At 47.2% G+C, this 21,998-nt stretch overlaps 1 protein-coding gene across 5 annotated transcripts in view; it reads right to left on the bottom strand.

Annotated features, from left to right (window-relative positions):
• Positions 1-1,787: 1,787 nt before the first annotated feature.
• Positions 1,788-21,998, bottom strand: part of RIPOR2 (RHO family interacting cell polarization regulator 2) — a 233,390-nt gene continuing 213,179 nt past the window's right edge. For 4 of the 5 annotated variants that reach the window (XM_043590689.1, XM_043590684.1, XM_043590685.1 and 1 more), the window contains 5 exons: positions 20,881-21,039; positions 18,187-18,389; positions 12,380-12,463; positions 8,257-8,347; positions 1,788-3,538 (listed from right to left, as the gene is read on the bottom strand). In XM_043590689.1, coding sequence (XP_043446624.1) covers positions 3,438-3,538; positions 8,257-8,347; positions 12,380-12,463; positions 18,187-18,389; positions 20,881-21,039 — 638 coding nt within the window. In that variant the 3' untranslated portion in view covers positions 1,788-3,437. The remainder of the gene's footprint in view (positions 3,539-8,256; positions 8,348-12,379; positions 12,464-18,186; positions 18,390-20,880; positions 21,040-21,998) is intronic. The other variant, XM_043590686.1, reaches the window with a different exon arrangement.

The raw sequence follows: 21,998 nt of genomic DNA, 5'->3' as shown, positions 1-21,998 counted from the left end.
ATGTCATAGGGGAAGGGGCAGAGAGAAAGGGAGAGAGAGAGAGAATCTCAAGCAGACTGCATCATCGGTGTGGAGCCCAGTGCAGGGGCTCAAACTCACCAACCGTGAGATCTTGACCTGAGCCGAAATCAAGAGTTGGTTGCTTAACCGACGGAGTCACCTAGACGCCCCCAAAATGTATTATTTAAGTTAACTTCCCCTATTATTTTTACTTTTTAAAATCTGTCTATTAGAAAAAAAATTAAAAATAAACTGTGCCTGCTAGTAAAATCTAAAACCCCAAGCATGGCTCCTCTTCAAGGCCATTGTATTTATTGTTACCTCTTCTTCCCGGGGATATTCACGTGGTTCACCCCTCAGTTCCTCAGGTTGCTGCTCAAATGTAATTTTCTATTAGGCCTTCCTCGAACACCCTCTTCAAACTTGTGACCTTTGCCATGTCACTTCTCCCTTCCCCAACCTTGCGCAATTATGATCGCCTTCCCTGTCTTGTCTTTCCCTCACCAGACTATGAGCCCTGTGAGGGCAGAGATTTTTTTTTTTTTTTTTTTTCTCTTCACTGCTGTATCTGCAGTGTCAAGAACAGTCCCCAGGGGGCGCCTGGGTGGCTCAGTCGGTTAAATGGCTGACTTCGGCTCAGGTCATGGTCTCACCATTCATGGGTTTGAGCCCTGCGTTGGGCTCTGTGCTGTCAGCTCAGAGCCTGGACCCTGATTCAAATTCTGTGTCTCCCTCTCTCTCTATCCCTCCCCGACTCGTGCTCTGTCTCTCTCTCTCTCTCTTGCTCAAAAATAAATGAACACTAAAACAATTAAAAAAAAAAAACAGTCCCCAGTATATACCTTATTCATAGTAAGTATCCAAATAAACAAACAAAACTTGTTGAATAAATGAGAAGTTAGAGATCAGGTTTGTAGCAATTTGTTTCTCACACAAAGCATACTTAGAATTTCTCAAAATCAAGAGAATATTAAGAGATATTATCTCCAGGAAAATTTCAGGGATAAAAATATTTCTTTTTTTTTTTTTTTAGATTTTTTTTTTTCAACGTTTATTTATTTTTGGGACAGAGAGAGACAGAGCATGAATGGGGGAGGGGCAGAGAGAGAGGGAGACACAGAATCAGAAACAGGCTCCAGGCTCTGAGCCATCAGCCCAGAGCCCGACGCGGGGCTCGAACTCACGGACCGTGAGATCGTGACCTGGCTGAAGTCGGACGCTTAACCGACTGCGCCACCCAGGCGCCCCAGGGATAAAAATATTTCTATTTGACTAATTTGCTTTTCGAATACAGTAAGAAGGGCTGGTGTTTTCTGCCAAGTTGGGGTTTACGGTTTTCCTTTACCATCTTGTAAAGTTAAGGAAGACAATTCAGTTAAACAGTATAGCAATAAACCTTCCTTGTAGGAGAAAATTTTTCCTGCTGACTCAGTTAAAGGAATCACTGGTATTTAATAGCGTCAGTGGGTGAATACTCTCCCAGCTGAATGCTGGGGGCTCCTCTGTGATGACACGGGTGGGGTGTGGGCTGGGAACACACAAATGAAGGCTCTTAGCATCCTTAAGGGGCTCGTGGTCTCTGCTCACGGATACCACAATTCTGAAACACAGCTCTTTCCCTCCAATTAGCTTTACAACAAATTGAGAGGTAAACATTATTATCTTCATTTACAAGTGAAGGAATTTCAAGATGAGAAATTCAAGTTGCGAAATGAGGCACCCTGTGCTGTAGAAACGCCGGCTTAAGAAGGGCATGTGAAAAACAGAGCAGACTCTGTGCATAAGAGTAACAATTCAAAAATAATTTTTATTTTAACTTACATGATTGAAAGAGTGATGGATACAAATGCCACAAGACTAAAGGCACCCCCTCTGAGTGAAAATAAAATGCAGAAATGAATACAAAAGTACGTAATTAATTACTCATGCAATATTCAAAAAATTAGAAAACGAAAACAAAACTAACAAAAAACTCTGTAACATTTGTGATTTGACTTTCTACAAAAAGAATCAACCATCTAACAGAGACCATAGGCTACAGACTATACATGCTAAACTACAGACTGTACAATGTACCTTTAAAATGAAGGATATATGCATATATATAATATTTATAAATATACAAATATATATACACATTATAACTTCACAGTTGAAAGAACTATTCTCCAGGAAGTCTGGCAAACAATTCTTACTTTAAAATGGATTAAGAGTTGTTCTTAAAGGTCTTGCTAAAATGTAAATATTTAAAACGACACCTAAATATTTGATACGAACACATCCAGAATACAGTTGATATTCCACGGTTGAAATCACACTCACACATTTTATTTTGATATCTTGGCATATCCCACCGTGTATACTCTTAAGAGGAAGGAAAGTTAGTACGAGCTATCTAGTGGTCTTGTACTTTATTTAGTGGAATTGTTCCCCTGATACAGAAACAGTGAGGGGAGCTGTTGTTTTAACTATTTGGCCAAGAGATCCCACCCAGTGACGAGTGATTTCTCTGGGGCAGTAACTGTCCCTCGTCCCTCGTCCCTCGGGACATTCTTCCTCCTAACCTCCTGGTAATTCCTGTAGAAGCAAGGACCACTTGTGAATCTCCTTCTGCTCCCGCCCCATTAAGATTCCTCCAAGTGCCCAGTTCTACGACCCCAAAGAGCATCACAGCTTTCTGATTCCATGAGTTTTTGTTTTGATTTGTCTTAGCAGCAAAATACCTCTGTTGTAAAAGTATCCTTAAAAAAAAAATGGCTCGTGTTCAAAAAAGCTTCAACTTCGAATGTCTTTTTTTAAGGAGTACGGGTATCATCTTAGACATCAACCTGTCTTTTATCCATCACGGAAACATGCTTTGGGAATGGTCAGGATGGAGAAAAGAAACAAAAGAAGTAATGGAGGCTTGAAAAAGAAATGAAGTTAAAAAAATTTTTAAACTCTTACAATGTGTCATTTTACCGAGTTCCGGGGGCAAACTGTTATTCGAAGAAATTCTTTTTTGTGCTTTGCATTTAAGGTAAAATTAGGTAGCTGGTGGGGCCCCTCAACCCTCAGGACACGACGGGGAGACACCGCAAGGCGTGTGATAGTCATCAAAGTATCATGTGACGATTTTAGGCTTAGAGAAGAACTTCCAAAAAAGTACAAAGATGGCTGTTTTAAAATTCCATACATACGAGATAAGATGGACGTTTCTACCAAGTATCGTCAGACGCAATCGACACCGTCATCTACGGAGTCATATTGGCCCTATTCTATCGGCCAAGGGAAAAGTAGATAGGTACTATGACGCTCGACTTTGACTTCTATCTATGACGTGTTAAATTTCCAGACAACCTCAGCAGAACTCTTCAAGGTTTAAACACGCCCGCTAAATCCCAGCACCATCTTGATGAACAGGGCCATTTATTAAGATGGCTGTTGGGCAGAGCTCATTAAAAGGCCGTGGCAACTTCAGCCCCATGACGCCCTCCGGCGTTAACACGGTCTCGAGGAAATTTGTCCAGCTGTTCGTACGCCAGCCGCCCATCTTCTCCTGCGCGCAGAACATCAAAAATAAACACCAGTTTAACCTTCTTATTCATCACTCAGGATAACGAATTGAAACCAGTTGTTTGGGAATGGATTGCTATATCTGCTAATGTTAACTTTAGTAAGGAAAGTCATCTTCTGTAATTCTTAACTATGCTGTTTCCTGGTACTGTTTAGAAGAGCCAAGAACTTTTTTTTTATACTCAAAAAAAAAAAAAAAAATTCCAGGGGCGCCTGGGTGGCTCAGTGGGTCGGGCGTCCCACTTCGGCTCAGGTCATGATCTCACAGTTCGTGGGTTCGAGCCCCGCGTCGGGCTCTGTGCTGACAGCTTGGAGCCTGGAGCCTGCTTCTGATTCTGTGTCTCCCTCTCTCCGCCCCTTCCCCGCTCGTGCTCTGTCTCTCTCAAAAATAAATAAAGATTAAAGAAAAGAATTCCAGTGTAGTGAACATACAGTGTTATATGTTTCGGTTTCGGGTGTACAATACAATGATCCAACAATTCTATACATTACCCAGTGCTCATCAAGATAAGTGTGCTCTTAATCTCCCTCACCTATTTCACCCATCCCCCATCCACCTCCCCTCTGGTAACCATCAGTGTGTTCTCTGTAGTTAAGAGTTGGCTTTTTGGTTTGTCTCTTTTTTCCTTTGTAGAACAACCAAGTAGTTTTGAGTTAATGCCAGAGACTAAAATAACGTCAGGGTGTGGAACAGTTGAACTCCTAGGGGCATTTAATGGCAACAATTTCACACATAGATTTCTTCCTGAGAAACCATATGGATTATAAGTGTGTTAGAGATTTCAGAATGGCTGGTCCTTGACTTCAAGGCATTGAACTTTGATATAGCTTTTACTTTTTTACATTATATATTGACATATCTAAAGGGTCTTTTATAAAAGTCAAATTTAGCTACACTTCAGCTAAAAAACTTGAGCTAAAAAAAATTACCCTTGGCCTTGGACACATGTGGTGATGCCATCTACCAGCTAGTAACTAGGTCACGTCTGCCAGTAGAACCATCTCGAACAGCCAACAGGTAAATGCAAGTTATCTGAACGTTCCATTCTATTTTTTCCTATTTAAAACAATGATTAGGAAACGGGGAAAACAATCACAGAGAAGTAGTGATAAGAAGCAGGTTTGCACGTATTTAATACAAGAGAGACAAAGCTGGGAATAATGAGTTGTGCTCAATCAGAAGTTCATTAAGAGGGACACCTGGGTGGCTCAGTCGGTTAAGCTTCCCACTTGGGCTCAGGTCATGATCTCACAGTTCATGGGTTCGAGCCCCGTGTCGGGCTCTGTGCTGACAGCTCAGAGCCTGGAGCCTGCTTTAGATTCTGTGTCTCCCTCTCTCTGCCCCTCCCCAGCTCACATTCTGTCTCTGTCTCAAAAATAATAAACATTAAAAATAAAAAAGAAGTTCATTAACAAAAAAAGTAAAAAAAGATTCGTGAAACGCTAGAAATACATTGATGTCAGTGAGTTTTTGAAAAGCAGTGTAATGGTGGATTTTATAATATATCGTAGTCTCTGGAAACAGAAGCCTCTCAATCAACTAAAGTTTGTCTTTTAGAGGGGTATATTTAATTTTTTCGGTAATACATCACATATCAAAGGAGGGAGTCATCTGCACTTATAAGAACTTAGCGAACTCCTCTAGACAAAGGCCCCCAAATTTTAGAGATTTCTGTAGATTGTTTTGTCATGCCTTGTTGACTTTTCTGAGGCAAATGCTATTTTTTCCCCTAATTCAGTAATTTTTGCTTTTTTATTGCTTTGGAGTGGAATCCTTTTTTGAGACAAAATATTTGCACAAAACCCTGACATATAAAACATGAAACACAGCACCTTTCCAGGTGATGACAGCGGGGCGGGGGGGCGGGGGTAGAGAGAGAGAGAGTTAGGCACATTCATACCATGGCACACAGCCTGAATGGCTTGCGTAACTAACGCTCTTTAGAACCCAGTGAATACCCGGCCCGTTCCTAGCGTGTGCATGGCTATATCCCAATTTAGAGGTGTGCAGTCCTTCCCCAGAGTCCCGCAGAGTGTAGGTGGGTCAGGATTCCATCGAGGTGCCCTACCGGGTCTGGGTGCCCATAAGTGAGTTATGCCTCAATGGGCCCTTCTGCAAAATGGGACTAACTGCCCTTCTCCCTCGTGGAGTCCTTCGGAAGATTAAATGCGCTAACTCATGCAGGTCCCTCAAAACAGTGCCCGGCACAGAGAGAATCTTCTACAGGTGTAACCCGCATCACTGCAGAGACACAACCAGAGCTGGGATGCCGGGGCCTCTTACTCTAACGTTGTTTTCCATGGGCGTTGATCTGCGTTGGCCCCTCCTCTGGTCTGTCAACAGCCCTGGGAAGCAGGCAGGTGTTGGAGGAGAAAGGGCCTGAGCTTTGGCACATGGGGCAGTGTGCTTTCAACCGGTCTGAGGCCCAGCCGGACGGGGAGGTGGCCACAGCTACGCAGACGGCAGTGGGGCAGCGGCCTCAGGTGGCGATTTACATGTGAGCGGTAACGACTCAAAATTAAATACAGTTAACCTTCAGTTCCTCACTTACAGAAGCCACTAATTCCACAGCAGCCGTCTAGGACAAAGAGACCGGCCCCCAAATCACAGGGGGACCTACCAGACACAATTACCAACTCGGTCATCTGGGTGAGTTAAAAACACACCAGTGTTTGTGTATTAAGGTCAAAGGAGATTCATAACATCGGGTTCAAGCATCGGTTACATCTTAGAATCACCTGGGGGGCTTTGAACAGTCCCAGCACCCAGGCACACCCCAGCCCACTGAAATCAGAACCTTCGGGAGTAGAACCCCGGGCATGAGTGTATTTGAGAGCCTCCTTAGTGATTCCAATGTGCAACTAGTGTTGGGAACGTGAGCTGGTGGTGTGAGGGGGGCATGGGGACCGGGGGGAGCCCCGCAGGTGAAGCAGGTGTGACCATCGCTCCTGGAGATGCTGTTTGTGCCGCTGAAGTGACTCCTGGGGCACATCTGGCGGGGACAGGCTTCTCTGGGTCACACTGGGTAAGGAAGCGTCGCTGAGCTGTGCAAACACTTGGCTTGCCTTCAGTGTTAGCCCAGAACACGATGGGATAAAAGAGGTTCAAACTAATAATACCCTGGGCATATGTTTAGGGAATTAAAGTTGTATGCCTAAAGCAGCCGTAAGGAATCACTGTTTTTTTTAAATTTTTTTTATGCTTTTAATTTTATTTTTGAGAGAGAGAAAAGGGGAGGGGAGGGGCAGAGAGCGAGAGGGAGACACAGAATCCGAAGCAGGCTCCAGGCTCTGAGCTGTCAGCACTGAGCCTGATGTGGGGCTCAAACCCACGAACTGTGAGATCATGACCTGAGCCAAAGTCAGACGCTCAGCCAGCTGAGGCGCCCTCAGCACCCAGGCGCCCCTTACCCAAATTTGTTTTAAAATTTTGTTAACGTTTATTATTGAGAGACAGAGAGAGACAGAGCATGAGCAGGGGAGGGCAGAGAGAGGAGGAGACACAGACTTCGAAGCAGGCTCCAGGCTCCGAGCGGTCAGCACAGAGCCCCACGTGGGGCTCGAACTCAAGAACCTGAGATCATGACCTGAGCTGAAGTGGGATGCTTAACTGACTGAGCCACCCAGGTGACTCAAGAAATAACTGTTTTATCCTTTAAACAAACATGTGCTGGCTTGGATTTCTGTGGATCAAATGATGTATTCATTAGCAGAAGGAAGTGTCACTAAACCAGTGACTGTAAGAAAGAACACCTACAACAACGAATTGATCTGCACGGTGATTATAAATGCCACGAGGTTCTGCCTTACGTTATTAAGCGACTATAGCCAAACCAAGGTGGCTTCTTTCCAACTAGTATTATTAGCCGGATTATATTTGAGGACTTTTAGAAGCATAGTTTTTGCACATTAAGAGCGGTGGCAGTAGTAAAATACCAACTGTCTCTATCTTTTATGCAGGTCAAAACAGCCTCTCTCTGCCCCCTGCACTCCCCCGAAAGAACAAAGGCGTGAAACCTGGTAGGCAGGTGCCTTTACAAGGTGAAGTGGGGAGGGGGGTTTATCTGGCTATTCCAGCATTCAAGAACCACACTTCTTTTCTCCGGTGTCAGGACTCAGCTGGGCACAGGTCAGCGGGGCAACCAGAGGCTAACCTGCGAGGCAGGGTGAGGAGGGGACTAGTGTGCCCGCCGTGCCTGCCGCCTCAGCCAACCGCGGCCCCCGGAGTCCCAGCCCAAGCTCGGCAGCCCCCCTGGATCCCTGACTACTGCCTCTGCTTTAGGTTCGAGTCTACGTCCTGGCCTCCAAACAGCACAGGCTGATCGGCCTGGCGGGGCTCCCGAGAGCAGCCCTCCCCCAGCTCCAGGCGGTGAGACCCCGGCCTTGGAGGGAGATGGGAAGCCACCAGTTCCTCATAGTGTGTGTGTGTGATTGTGACCTACCTTGTGTGTGTGTAACGTGCCCTGTGCGAGTGTGACCTCCCCTGTGTAAGTGTGAGTGACGTATGCCATGCGAACATGCGTGTGACGTCCCCTGTGCGAGTGTGATGTCCCATGTGTGTGACGCCCCATGTGTGAGCATGAGTGTGAGCAGCGCCCCGGTGGGGGGGGGGGGGAGGCGCTCCCGCGGCGCCCACGAACCGTCTGGGCCCAGGTCCCTTGGAGAGCACCAGAAGGAAACAACCGTGTAAGCGAAACTCACCGAGAGACAAGAGGGTCTCCGAGGCCACGTTTCTGATTTCCTCGGTGTCGCACTGACACAAAGTCACCAGCATCTTAATGCTTTCGGTGGCCTGCGAGGAGAGAGCCGTTAGTGCTGCGACACCCACGGCGGGGCCACAGGGGCGGTACTGTCTTGCGCAGGGTTCCCCGGGCCCGCTGAGCGTCTGGCTCCTGAGGGGCTCTTTTAAAGGAACACATTCCGCGCCGTCCCTCCAAGATGCACGGGATTCGTCTCCCGGGATGGCGCCTGGGCCGCGTACCTGCAGGAGCTCCAACAAGGCGCGTTTGGAAGGGGAGTGGCCAGCCTGTCCTTCCAGAACAGGATCCCCTTCTCCGAGCTCTTTCCCACGCGCCTCACTGGTTCCAACCCAGTGCTCAGCTAAGGACTCTGTGTTTGGCTTGTGTGCCCAACGGGAGGACAGCCAGAGCGGTGGTCGGAACCCTCGTGTCTGTCCATCCCACACATATCAGCGCCCCGGGGACCGGGCAGCCGGCCAGGCAGCGAGCGGGGCTCAGTCCTGACCCCCCAGGGTTTCCGGTCCAGCGGAAAGACAGACGGTGGGACAATGACAGGCGGGGACACGGTGCTCGGGCAGAACAGAGCTGGGAAACGTCATCTGGTCTGACCTGGAGAGTCTTCACAGAGGAAGCGGTGTCTTAGGGCAATTAGCCACATTCGGGCAAGTGGTAGGCGTGTGTGTGTGTGTGTGTGTGTGTGTGTGTGTACGTGCGTGCACGTGTGCATGTGTTGGGCGCTGTGGGGCAGGAAATACATTCCAGGCGAGGGGAGCACCTCCTACCAGGACCCCAATCAAGGAGGGGCCTTACCAGCCACATTAAGTGCTTTGAACTTCATCCTTAGCATCGTGGAGAGCCACATAAGAGCTTTGGAAGCGGGATTTGTGGGGTGTTTTGTTTTGCTTTTATTGATTTTGAGAGAGCTAGAGAGCGAGCAGGGGAGGGGCAGAGAGAGAGGGAGAGAGCGAGAATCCCAAGCGGGCTCAGCGCCGTCAGCGCGGAGCCCCATGTGGGGCTTGAACTCACGAACCGTGAGATCACGACCGGAGCTGAGATCACGAGTCTCACCCTTGACCCACGGAGCTACCCGGCGCCCGGGACTCGTGCTGTAGTGAGAGCAGCCTCACCGCAGCAGAAAGCGCGCACGGAAGGCGCGGACTCCGCGGGGGCAGAGGCCGGTGGGAAGGCGGCTCCAATGGGGGTGGGCAGAGCGGGCTGCCGGGCGGTGGGGTCCGCGGGGCGGGGCCGTCAGGGGTGAGGATGAGGTGGGGAAGGGGCACGGACGAGCTGCACCCCCCACTGAGGTGGGCGAGCTGGGTGCCAGTCGGTCGGAGGTGACTTCCCAGCAGGGACGCCCCGCAGGCAGCGGGGCACGTGCCAGCGAGGGAGGACCCGGCCTGGAAACCCGGGCGGGGGGCGTCATTGGCCTGGGGAAGATGACAGACACCCCCGGGAGAGGACGCGTGCAGGCAGAGGAGGGCCTAGCACCGCGTTTCCAGGGACACCACCGCGTGGGGCACGCCTGTGGCCAGACCCAAATGCTTCTGCTGAGGTTCTGAGGGACCAGATTGCGAGATGGAGATTCTCCTTCTGGAAGGAAGCCAGGCGCAGAGAGCCCTGGTGCCGGTGACAGAGGTGTCAAGGGCAGTGAGCAGCACAGGCAGACCACAGGCTCTTAGCCCAGAGAAACAGATGAGGGGCCCGAACTTCGAGGGCCTCTTGGTTTGAGGATCTCGATCTCTCATTTGGGTCCAGTTTGGTAACAGAAAAATGTGGCTGTCTGCTTGCTAGCATTAACTAAGTACTACTAATAATAGTAACGATAAAAATAAAATAATGATAATGATGATGATGATGATGATGATGATGATGTTTTCCCTGACAGGTTAGCTAGAGTTGATTGGTTTGGGTGGATGAAACCCCCGTGTCTACACTGTTTTCACACCATGCTGCCCAGAGCCCCTTTCAGGAGCTGGGGGGCTGGGGATGGTTTAAAAAGAGGTGTTTTGTCTAGCACAAAGGATCGTATTTTCTGGAAGACAAGAGAACAGTGGAGGCATCGGGGCTCTCAGACTTGAGATCTGCTAGAGTTAAAACCGTTGCTTTTACTGTCACGTTCACACTGTGCAAATCCACAGACGTGGACACCGTTCACTGTACCCTGGTCACTTTGTTTCCATTAGCTCTGTGTCACAACCATCGTCTCTGAGATGTCACGGGTACCAGGAGGCCACTCAAATAAACAGCAGTCACTGTGGGCTCTCTTGGCCACACAAGGTATTTTTCAGCACGTGACAAGGAAGGCTATATTTCCCAGAGCTGTTTTTCTGCACAGGTCATGAGATCTTCTTTTGAGAGTATTAACCCCTCTCTTCATGCCCATCCGGCTACAGGTCCCGCCCCTTGTCCCATGCGGCCATCCAAGATTTTAGCAAGTTTGAAGGTGTGACTTTATCTTTTTCTCAAAAGTGACTGGTCTTATTTTTGATGATTTAAGGTAGGTTGAACATTAAATCTTTCCTACTGAAAGGCAAACTTTCTTTCCTTTCTTTTTCTTCCTCTCTTCCCCTTTCCTTCTCTTCTTTCTTTCTTTCTTTCTTTCTTTCTTTCTTTCTTTCTTTCTTTCTTTCTCCTTTCCTTCCTCCCTTCCTCCCTCCCTTCCTTCCTTCCTTCCTTCCTTCCTTCCTTCCTTCCTTCCTCCCTCCCTCCCTCCCTTCCTCCCTCCCTTCCTTCCTTCCTTCCTCCCTTCCTCCCTTCCTCCCTTCCTTCCTTCCTTCAATTTCCTTAAGTAATCTCTACGGTCAACCTGGGGCTCAAACTCACGACTGCAAGTTGCACACCCTGCTGACTGAGCCAGCTGGGCACCCTGAAAGGCAAAGTCTCTAATGTTGGGAATTCTCAGCCTTTGTTTCATTTACATTTTAGCCCTGTCACTGCTCAGTGACATGTCCCCCTGACACACTTAAGATGGGTGAGCTGCTGGGGTGCCTGGGTGGCTCAGTCAGTTGGATGTCCAACTTCAGCTTGGGTTGTGGTCTTGAGGTTTGTGGGTTCGAGATCCCCATTGGGCTCTCCACTCTTAACGAGGAGCCTGCTTCAGATCCTCTGTGTCTCTCTCTGCCCCTCCCCCATTTGCTCTCTGTCTCTCAAAAATGAATAAACATTAAAAAAATTTAAAAAAAAAGGAAGGGTGAGCTGCTTGTTAAAGCAGATCATGGGGAAGCATCTGGGAATTTATCGGCACATTGAATTTCAGTATTTCCTTACAAATTTTATTTGTCCCTGTTCTTTCTTGTACACAAGAAAAATTGGTGAAATCATCCTATCAACTCTTTTTTTGGGATAAGCTATCCATTTCTGGGCTGCGGGCTGCTGAAACACATAATTATTTCATTTGGAAAATTATCAACTCTAACGAAACAAAGTCACATTTAGCTACTATTTAAAGAAAAGACCCCAGAGCGCTTGGGTGGCTCAATCGATTAAGCATCTGACCTTGGCTCAGGTCATGATCTCGTGGTTGGTTCAGTTCGTAGGTTCGAGCCCCGCATCAGGCTCTGTGGTGATAGCTCAGAGCCTGGAGCCTGCTTCGGATTCTGTCTCTCCCTCTCTCTCTCTCTCTCTCTCTCTCTCTCTCTCTCTCTGCCCCTCCCCCACTTACTGTTTCTTTCTCAGAAATAAATAAACATTAAAGTTTTAGGGGCGCCTGGGTGGCTCAGTCGGTTAAGCGGCCGACTTCAGCCAGGTCACGATCTCGCAGTCCGTGAGTTCGAGCCCCGTGTCAGGCTCTGGGCTGATGGCTCAGAGCCTGGAGCCTGTTTCGGATTCTGTGTCTCCCTCTCTCTGACCCTCCCCCGTTCATGCTCTGTCTCTCTCTGTCTCAAAAATAAGTAAACGTTAAAAAAAATATAAAAATAAAATAAAATAAAATAAAGTTTTAAGAAAAGACCCCCAAATGAATACACAGTTCCCACCATGAAAGAGGTAAGACAGGTGCCCCCAAGTAGGGGAAGAAAGCTGTTGGGTGCACTTGGCCTAGACTTGCTCAGAGCTGAACTGCCAGGGCCTCGGAGACTGGATCTTACCTGCAAGCTTTTCAGGGCCAGGCAGGCTGCCTTCTGGAGCTGGGGGTTTGCCTTTGTCAGTGCCTCACAGTAATACAGCAAGGCCTGGAAGAGAGGGAGGGACCCCGTGAGGACATTTTGATGTGTCTGCAGTTTTAGAGGCATCACTTTTACTCCCGGACCTAAACTATAGATAAAACGAGACATTTCATATGACCTTCAGAGCACAAAAAAAAAAAAGAAAAAAAAATCCATAACAATTCATGTTTACTAAAAGAACTGTCTCTGAATTCAATCCATTACTCTTTTTATCAGGTCACAGACTCTGTGGACTATGAAGCTGGAAGGTCCAAAGTTATGTTTCCAGCATTCAAGAGCCCCTGAGGTCTAGCGCAAGTGCTAAGGTTGCAGAAGGGTCTGTAGGGAAGGAATGTGTCTCCACAGAAGCTGCGAGACGCTAAGTGAATCGCGTGGAAGAAAGCCACCTTCCAAAGTGCCAGGACACGGTGCATGAAAATGATACTCGACCTGGACCGGGAAGGACGGGTTAGATTTCAGCCAAAATTAAGAGTTGGACGCTTATCAGACTGAGCCACCCAGGCGCTGCCCCCCCGCCCAATTATCTTTTAAGCTGGTTTAAGACCCAGGCCCTGCGTCACCAACCACTATGTGACCGGCTCTCTACTGTCTTTCTGATTTCCTATGACTTACGTTGACCTAATTATCATTACGTATGTACACATATGTACGCCTGTGTTTATATCTATTTCTACTCTCTCAACTTGCTCATGCGTGCTTCTGGCATTTTACTTAACTTCCTGTGCCTCAGTCTGTCAATCTGCAAAGTGAGTAGAATCAAAAGCCACTCACAGGCCTTTCTGATTCTTCCACATGGTGACACATGTCAAGGACTGAAATCCGGTCTTAGCACGAAGTAAGGCCTCGATAAACAGAGCTGTAGCGTTACTGCTATTCTCATATACATCTGCGTATTCATGTATTTGTTTATAGGAGATACAACAGTGACTCCATGTCTGTTGAAGCTCCCTAAAAGATGAAGACCTTGGATTTTTTGTTTTTTAATCGTATTTGATTCCTTACAGCACCTAGAATGATACCCTGCGCTTAGTGAGCACCCATCAACTCTGGTGCCACCATTGTGCCTGGATGAAAGAGCTTGAAAGTGTAACCTTCTGATGTGTTTGCTCATGGGATGGCACCTAGCACTGTGGTGGTCCCTCCCACTTGTGATGAGACACAGCCTAGTTTCTCAGTGCTGGACAACAGCCCCACCCTTAAATTCTTTTGAACGTTTATTTATTTTGAGACAGAGAGAGACAGAGCATGAACAGGGGAGGGTCAGAGAGAGAGAGGGAGACACAGAATCTGAAACGGGCTCCAGGCCCTGAGCTGTCAGCACAGAGCCCGACGCAGGGCTCGAACTCACGGATCGTGAGATCATGACCTGAGCCGAAGTCGGACGCTTAACCGACTGAGCCACCCAGGCACCCCAAGAACAGCCCCACCCTTAAAAAAATATGGAGATATAATTCACATACCATAATATTCACCCTTGAAACTGTATGGCCCAGTGGTTTTTCATACACTCACAAAACATCACCACTACCTAATTCCAGATCATTTTCTTTTTCCTTTTTTTTTTTTTTTTTTTTTTTTTTTTTTTTTTTTTAGTAATAAAGTTTATTTTTAGTTGGTACTAAGAGAAAGGGACCAGATCATTTCCACGACTCTAAAAAGAAATCCTGTACCCTTGGGCAGTCATTCCCCTGGTCTCCTCCCTCTAATTCCTGGCAACCACTGATCCCTCCTTCTCTCTGCATTTCCCTAGTCTGGACATTTTGCGGAACGGAGTCACATAACATGTGGCCTTTTACGTCTTGCACTTTCACTAGCCAGATGCGTTCAAGGTTCCTCCAGCACGAGTCAGAATTCCTTGTGTGTTGCATCATATTCCTCTGTAGGGACAGATCACATTTTGCGCACCCGTCAGCCGATGGACATTTGGACTGTTTCCACTTTTTGGGTGTTGTGAGTAATAATCATATTAAATGTCCCATTTCACTTAGGCTTTTGCATAGTTATCATCAGTTGGTTTTTGACCTCCAGGGCCAGCCCTTGTGAAAATTGTAAAGTGGATGAACTTTAGCACATGATGCTTCTCCATTTTCCCCCGTCCATTTCCCTCCTGTACCCCTCCTAAGAGCTTCCAAGCTTTAACCACCTAACCAAAGTTTAACCCGTTGTGCAAAGCATACATTCCAAGGCTTAACTGGCCAAAAACAACTTAAATGGTTCTTCCTCTCAGGCATGTTTGCATGACACTGACTCAAGAGGGATGAAGTGCTGCATATGGGCCCGGTCAGTCCACCGCTGATAATGGGATCTTTGTTTTGTTTTGTTTTAAAATTTTTTTTCAATGTTTATTCGTTTTTGAGAGAGTGAGAGAGTGAGAGAGTGAGAGAGTGAGAGAGTGAGAGAGAGAGAGAGCACAAGCCACGAGCAGAGGAAGGGCAGAGAGGGAGACACAGAATCTGAAGCAGGCTCCAGGCTCTGAGCTGTCAGCACAGAGCCTGACGCGGGGCTTGAACCCACAAACCGTGAGATCATGACCTGAGCCAAAGTCGGATGCTCAGCCGACTGAGCCACCGAGGTGCCCCTGTTTTGTTTTTTGAATGTTTATTTATCTATTTATTTTGAGAGAGAGTATGCCTATATGAGCGGGGGAGGAGGAGAGACAGGGAGAGGGAGAGAGAGAGAGAGAGAGAGAGAATCCTAAGCAGGCTCTGTACCACCAGCACAGAGCCTAACGTGGGGCTCGGTCCATGAACCGTGAGATCATGACCTGAGCGCAAGCCAAGAGTCGAACGCTTAACCAGCTGAGCCACCCAGGTGCCCCAGGAACAGGATCTGTAGATGGGACTTCTGGACCACACTGTCCCTGTGAGCATGAAGCCCGTAACTCTGCTGGCTTGAGTGGGAACTGGGCGCTGTTCCCCGGCCTGAGAAAGCATCTGGAATTCTCTGTGCCTTGCAGAGATATACCATCTCACAGGACACGTAAGCAGCATCTTGCTCACTTGGGTTTGAGTAGTGGCCCAAGAAGAGGTGGCTGCTGTGACATTTGGATCGATAAGTTATTTTTTTTTTTAATTTTTAAATGTTTTTATTTATTTTTGAGACAGAGAGAGACAGAGCATGAGCAGGGGAGGGGCAGAGAGAGAGGGAGACACAGAATCTGAAACAGGCTCCAGGCTCCGAGCTGTCAGCACAGAGCCTGACGCAGGGCTCGAACTCACGGACTGTAAGATCATGACCTGAGCCGAAGTCGGAAGCCCAACCGACCGAGCCACCCAGGCGCCCCAAGAGTTATTTTTTTTAATGTTTATTCTTGAGAGAGAGAGAGAGAGAAAGACAGAGCACAAGCAGGGGAGGGGCAGAGAGAAAGGGAGACACAGAATCCAAAGCAGGCTCGAGGCTCTGAGCTGTCAGCGCAGAGCCCAACGTGGGGCTCAAACCCACAAACCGTGAGATCGTGACCGGAACTGAAGTCGGACGTTTAACCGACTGAGCCACCCAAGTGCCCCACAATTGGTAGGAGTTCTAAGAAGCCAAGAGAAGGTGTGCTGTTAAGCAAGAAGTCCCTGACACTGAACAGGACAGCGAGCATCTCCTCTGGCAAGTCCCAGATGATTGGAGAAACAACATCCCAACACAATGGTAAAACTGGAAAGGATGGACATCTTCTACTTGTTTGGGGTGGGGGAGCAAAAAGCATCAAAAGTGAACCAACCTACAACTTTTAGTTTCAGTAGCTACGGGTTTTCAAAGGTTCAAGATTTATAGAAACACCAGCTCTCACCTAGGTATTTTTATATTTGCTTTAGCCCTTCACATGTGAGTACAGAATTAATGTGACAACGTTTGCTATTTCATACAAGAAAAAATGGAAAGAACTCAAGGTTTGGGCACGGTGGGTCCAACATTTCTAGGTGGTACCTAAGTTTCTAGCTTCTTAACTAGTGTGTCGTCTAAGCCATCTGCAAGGGGACACTCTTTCGTGGAAAACGAATCCAAGGGCATGACAATGAGAGCTGAACTGGAATAAAGAGAGAGCATGTGACCAGTGGCATGTGCCCTAAAAGTAGAAGGCGCATACAGAAGAGCCAAAGAAGGGCTGTGTTGTAACTGCTGTGGTTGCTGCTGTTTTCTGTGTTGTTTTTTAATTTTCGATGTTTATCTATTTATTGTAAAGCCGAGAGAGCGAGTGGGGGAGGGGCAGAGAGAGGAGGAGAGAATCCCACACAGGGTCCACGCCGTCAGCACAGAGTCTGATGGGGGGCTCCATCCTATGGACCGTGAGATCACGACCTGAGCCGAAATCAAGAGTTGGATGCCCAACCGACTGAGATGCCCAGGTGCCCCAGGCTGCCTTTATCTAAGGAGACGCTAGACCATGGGTCCTTGTCATGACCAAAGGGCACTTGTCATGACCAAAGGGCACCATGATCCCACGCACAGAAGACTGTGTCTGTATAGGCTGCTACCAGCAGCGGCCACACGCCTTTAATTTTCCTCCTCTCTCTTCAGTAGAGTGAGGATGATTGGCCCATAGAACAGCCTGTTGAGCAAATCCCAGTAAAAGACTGGAGCTTTGTAGGGAAGAAGAACATGAAGTCCCTGCTCTTGGGCCCAGATGACCTTAGAATGGAAGGTCTTGTGGAGACACAAACATCCCACCATTCCCCAGCTTAGCTGACACCTCAGAGAAGTTAAGCTCTTCTCAGCTGTCAACATTTGACCTTTCCCAGGACAAGAAGGGGCCAACTTTGATTTTACTGAGCTGATCTGAGGGTGGGCATGAGCTGATTTTTAGAACAACTGTTCAGATTATAAAGGGGACCGAGCCGCTGTCTGTACGGGGCCCCTGCGTGCTTGAATTGCCAATGCCTGTTACACCCGGCTGATACTGAATTAAAGCCACGGAGGGGTCAACTTCCTCTCCCCTGGCAAAAAGGAGTGATGGCTTTCAAAATTAAAAATGTTCTTTGACTCAATGGTTTGATGACCGATGTCAAGTCACAAACGTTGTGTGCCTGTATGCTCATCATGATATTTTTCAGAGTTGGGATCTCCACAAAGGCCCATCAGTATGGAACAAGAAAATAAATTATAGAGTATCCATACCCTGAGATGCACATTAACCCCTCAAATAGAATGAAGTAGATCAGCATGTTCTAACAAGGAAAATAACCATGATCTATTACATTTAAAAACTCAGTTATGCAACAGAACAGTGTGATCTCATTTAAGAAAAAAAAAATAATTATAGGGGCGCCTGGGTGGCTCAGTCGGTTAAGCGTCCCACTTCGGCTGAGGTCATGATCTTGCACTCCGTGAGTTCGAGCCCCGTGTTGGGCTCTGTGCTGACAGCTCGGAGCCTGGAGCCTGCTTCGGATTCTGTGTCTCCCTCTCTCTCTGCCCCTCCCCTGCTCGCACTCTGTCTCTCTCTCAAAAATAAATAAATATTAACAAAAAAGAAAAAATAATTATAGACGTTAGCATATGCATAGAAGAACATTAGAAGGAATGTACACCAAATCCCTAACAGTTTTCTCTGGGGGCTGGACTTATAGGCACTAAAATATTTACAGTATATTTTGTAGTTTAAATTGTGTTACAGGGTATGTGTTATTAACAGGCAGAAGAAAATTATTTTTTTTTATAAGAAACATTTGGCAAAATATTAATAGTAAATGATAGAAAATTAAAGAAGCTTCTGGCTTGATGTCCGTGGTTTGGGGCTTTACCTTTTCCCTGAAGTGCTCGTTTCTGGAGGCTGCGGTCAAGTACAGCATCACAGCCTCACGGGCTTCCTGGTCATCGCCAGTCAGCAGCACAGCCAGAGTCCCGAGTACTTCCTGCTGGGCCGAGAGGCTGCCAGGTGCAAGGTCACTCATGGCCTGGAGCAGTTTCTCATCTCTCAGCGACTGCAGGGTCTGAATCAAGGAAACTAGCGAGTGAAGAGAAAGCAGAGGTCACTTTCTGATCGTAAGGTAACACACTCACTAAAAATATACGACTCAAGTATACATGTAATAACAGACCCAAGTACGCAAAGTCAGCATACGACGAAGGTGATGTTTTCAGTTAGTGAGAAAAGGGCATGATTCTAGTAACTCTATTATGGTAAATGGCAAACCTTAATAGGGAGTAGCGAAGGCAGATCTCCATCTTGTATGGCCGCTAAAATAACTTCTAGATGAATTAAATAGTCAAATGTAAAAATATACAGTGAAGGAACTACAAGTAAACTTGTAGTTTACTACAAGTAAAATCTTCCCGATGAGAGCCAACTCTGTTTCCGATCTTTTAGCCATACCCGTCTGGCAATCCCCTGGCCCCGAGTGACCCCAGCTTGATGTTCTCTCTGTCTGCACTCGGGCACCTGGGCCGGGATGGAGAAATCCAGCTGGTTGGCTGGAATATGGAGATGATATGATAAAAAATAAAATTCTGAGTCCCATTGGGACAGACTGACGATGTTCCATGACCAAGGACTATATTCTGATCCCTCACAAAGTACCTGGTGCAGGCATCTATTAGTCACTGAAACATTAGGATAAGAGTGTATCTGGTCAGTACAGATGGGAAACGATAACCTAAAATTCACGACCCATCAGTAGACAGCATCCACTATTCAATGGACACGTTAGTGAATTTTTGAGATTTTTTTTTTTTTTGGCTTTAATTTCCTATTTCTGCTGCTGGGGATGTTGTGGTCATTTCACTGCTTTTTAAATAAATGCCACAGCATAAGGTCTCGAGACAGTATTATGTATAAAAATGGAACAAACGGGGCGCCTGGGTGGCGCAGTCGGTTAAGCGTCCGACTTCAGCCAGGTCACGATCTCGCGGTCCGTGAGTTCGAGCCCCGCGTCAGGCTCTGGGCTGATGGCTCGGAGCCTGGAGCCTGTTTCCGATTCTGTGTCTCCCTCTCTCTCTCTGCCCCTCCCCCGTTCATGCTCTGTCTCTCTCTGTCCCAAAAATAAATAAACGTTGGAAAAAAAAAATGGAACAAACAAATCATGGAAAACAACCTAACTGTTCAACAATAATCAACTATATTCGCATGAATCCAAATGCAGGGATACTACAAACTAAAAAAACTTTCAAAGGATAACATGGGATATAATATCAAATAAAAGCTAGGACTGAATGCTTTATAATAGGTCATCACAGCTTTGAAATGTCAAATCCATGCATATCCAACTAAAAATACATTAAATTTTAAAAGTAAGATAGTAGGTGATTTGAATATTTTTAGGTGTACTTTTTTTCTAGTCTTTTTTTTTTTTAAATAATGAGGGCCTTTTTCTTATTTAAAGGAAGAAGAAAACAAAAAAGACATGTACAGGGTTAGGGTTTCTCCACGGTCCTCCTCCACTCCTACTGGTAAGTAGGTACGCCTTCCCCGGGACCGTCGGGGGGAGGCTCAGGGATGTCAGCTGCTACTGATGTCATTTGAATAGTAGAGAAATTTACTCAGAAAACTGCTTTAGAGACAGTGACAAACTTAGAGAAGATAGGAAGACTATCCTCAAGTGAGATCCTGTGGTCTCCCGCCTCGGTTCTCCTTCTAGAACTCTGGACCAGCATTTACTCATCATGAGGGCTACACAGACTCTCCTGTGTTCGGGCTGGCTTAGGCACCGGGTCGGGGGGAGAAAGTGCGTCTTCTCACTGGGATGTGAGCTCTGTGACGGACCTGTCAGTGCAGGGTTTAGCGCTCTGGAGGGAAGGGCTAAGTCTGGTGCTGAGCCAACCCGTCTACTCCTAAAGAACACACTGCAGTCCCACCCCCTTTCACCGGCAGTGGTGAAGTCTGGGTGGATTTACAGAGCACAGACTGGGGAGCCAGAACCCAGCCCCTCGCTGCCTGGCTCCGCCCCCAAAGAGGTTTCCTCTCATTGCAGCTGCTTATTTTATTTTCAGCATGTGACACCACGCGAGAAGCAAGGCAATCATGAACTTCAGGCCACCCCGCTGTGCTGGTGCCCGTTCTGCACCCTCCCCGGAGACACAGCCCGAGACGTGGTTTTCCATCTCCTTTCCTGACCAACATGTCGCCCCATCTGCCTTCTCGTGAATCCCATTGTGGACTGTTATGAAAGTGCCTCCAAAAAGGGCAACGTAACACAGTACTGCCTGTAGGCTCGATCCCACAAACGGCAAATACATTCGTGAAGAAATTACATCATTAAGTCAGCTTCTGGTCAATGTCGTATCCTTGCTGGGTGATCAGGATGCTCCCGGTACACCCCTGGTTCATTGCCAAGAGGCTCACTACTGTTAGGGGTCCAGAAGTCATTGAAAAGGCTGATCTCATCCCAGCTGTTGACTTGGGGAAGAAATGGTTACCAGCCCTAAAAATGATGACTGAAAAGACCAGAGCTCACTCCAAATGGAGCCACCACACGGTGCAACGAAAGAACACGTCCCACCTTGCTTGGCCAGCTGGTTCAAGTAGCTCTCTAGGTCGCTCACGCCGTGGCTGGTGAAGTAACCGTAATATTGGAAAACGGTGATGACCTCTGAAGAGAGGCTGGAGGGGAGCAGAGGCTCAGCCTGGTCCAGGATTTGGGACACCAGGGTTCGAAACACTGTTTGGAAGGAGAAACACAAAGAGGCTTTGAAGTGTCACGAGCACTCATTCGTTCACCTGTCTTTGTACCGTGGGGTACGGCAGAGCACAGTACGTGAGACGAGCTAGTCCTCAGTGAATAGCTGGATGATTACTGGACGTACGTATACATACCTGTGTAACTGCGTTGGGTCAAGAACAGAACACTGCTGGCACCCCACCTGGTTGACTCATGCCCCCATCTCAGTGCCCCCCTCAGGTCCCCCCACCCCCACCACAGGTAACTGATAATCTGACTTCTATCACTAGGACTCAGCTTTACCTGTTCTTGAACATCATATACATGGGATTATACAGTATACACTGTTTGTATCTGGTTCCTTTTACTCAATAAAATATTTGTGGGATTCACCTACATTGTTGCTTACAGTTTATTCTTCTTAAAAATTGCCGTGTAATAGCCTATTGTATGACTGATGCTATAAATACACAATATATACATATATACAATATTATATACATACACATTATACACACACACACACACACAACACATTTGTTTTCTTGTTGGTGGGCATTTGAGTTGTTTCTGATTTTCGGTTCTTGTGAAGAAAGTGCTATGAACCTTTTTTGAGAGTCTAAGCATCTATCTCCCTTGACATATTTAGGAGCGGAATGGCTGGATCATAGGGTAGGTATATTTAGCTTTAGTAGAAATTGCCAAACTGTTTCCCACGTGGTTCCACCATGGGACACGCTCCTGTTGGTAACATTTTAATGAAAAACATATACAGCCACCTAAACAGCAACACGGACGCACAGTGCTTTTAAAAGTCACCGCTGAGATTCTGAGTTGGAACACATTCGTGCTCCGACTTTTCTTTTCTTAGAGTAGATGATGGACAGACGACGTCTTCTCCGGAGAGTCAGCCTTTTCTCCAGGACTAGCTGCTGGGGAAGTGGTGAGGGGCAGCCCGC

Source organism: Prionailurus bengalensis, chromosome B2, assembly GCF_016509475.1.
Source record: "Prionailurus bengalensis isolate Pbe53 chromosome B2, Fcat_Pben_1.1_paternal_pri, whole genome shotgun sequence".
In the NCBI taxonomy this organism is placed as follows: Eukaryota; Metazoa; Chordata; class Mammalia; order Carnivora; family Felidae; genus Prionailurus; species Prionailurus bengalensis.
The sequence above is the reverse complement of the archived record's forward strand: the minus strand, read 5'-3'. Positions and strand labels throughout refer to the sequence as shown.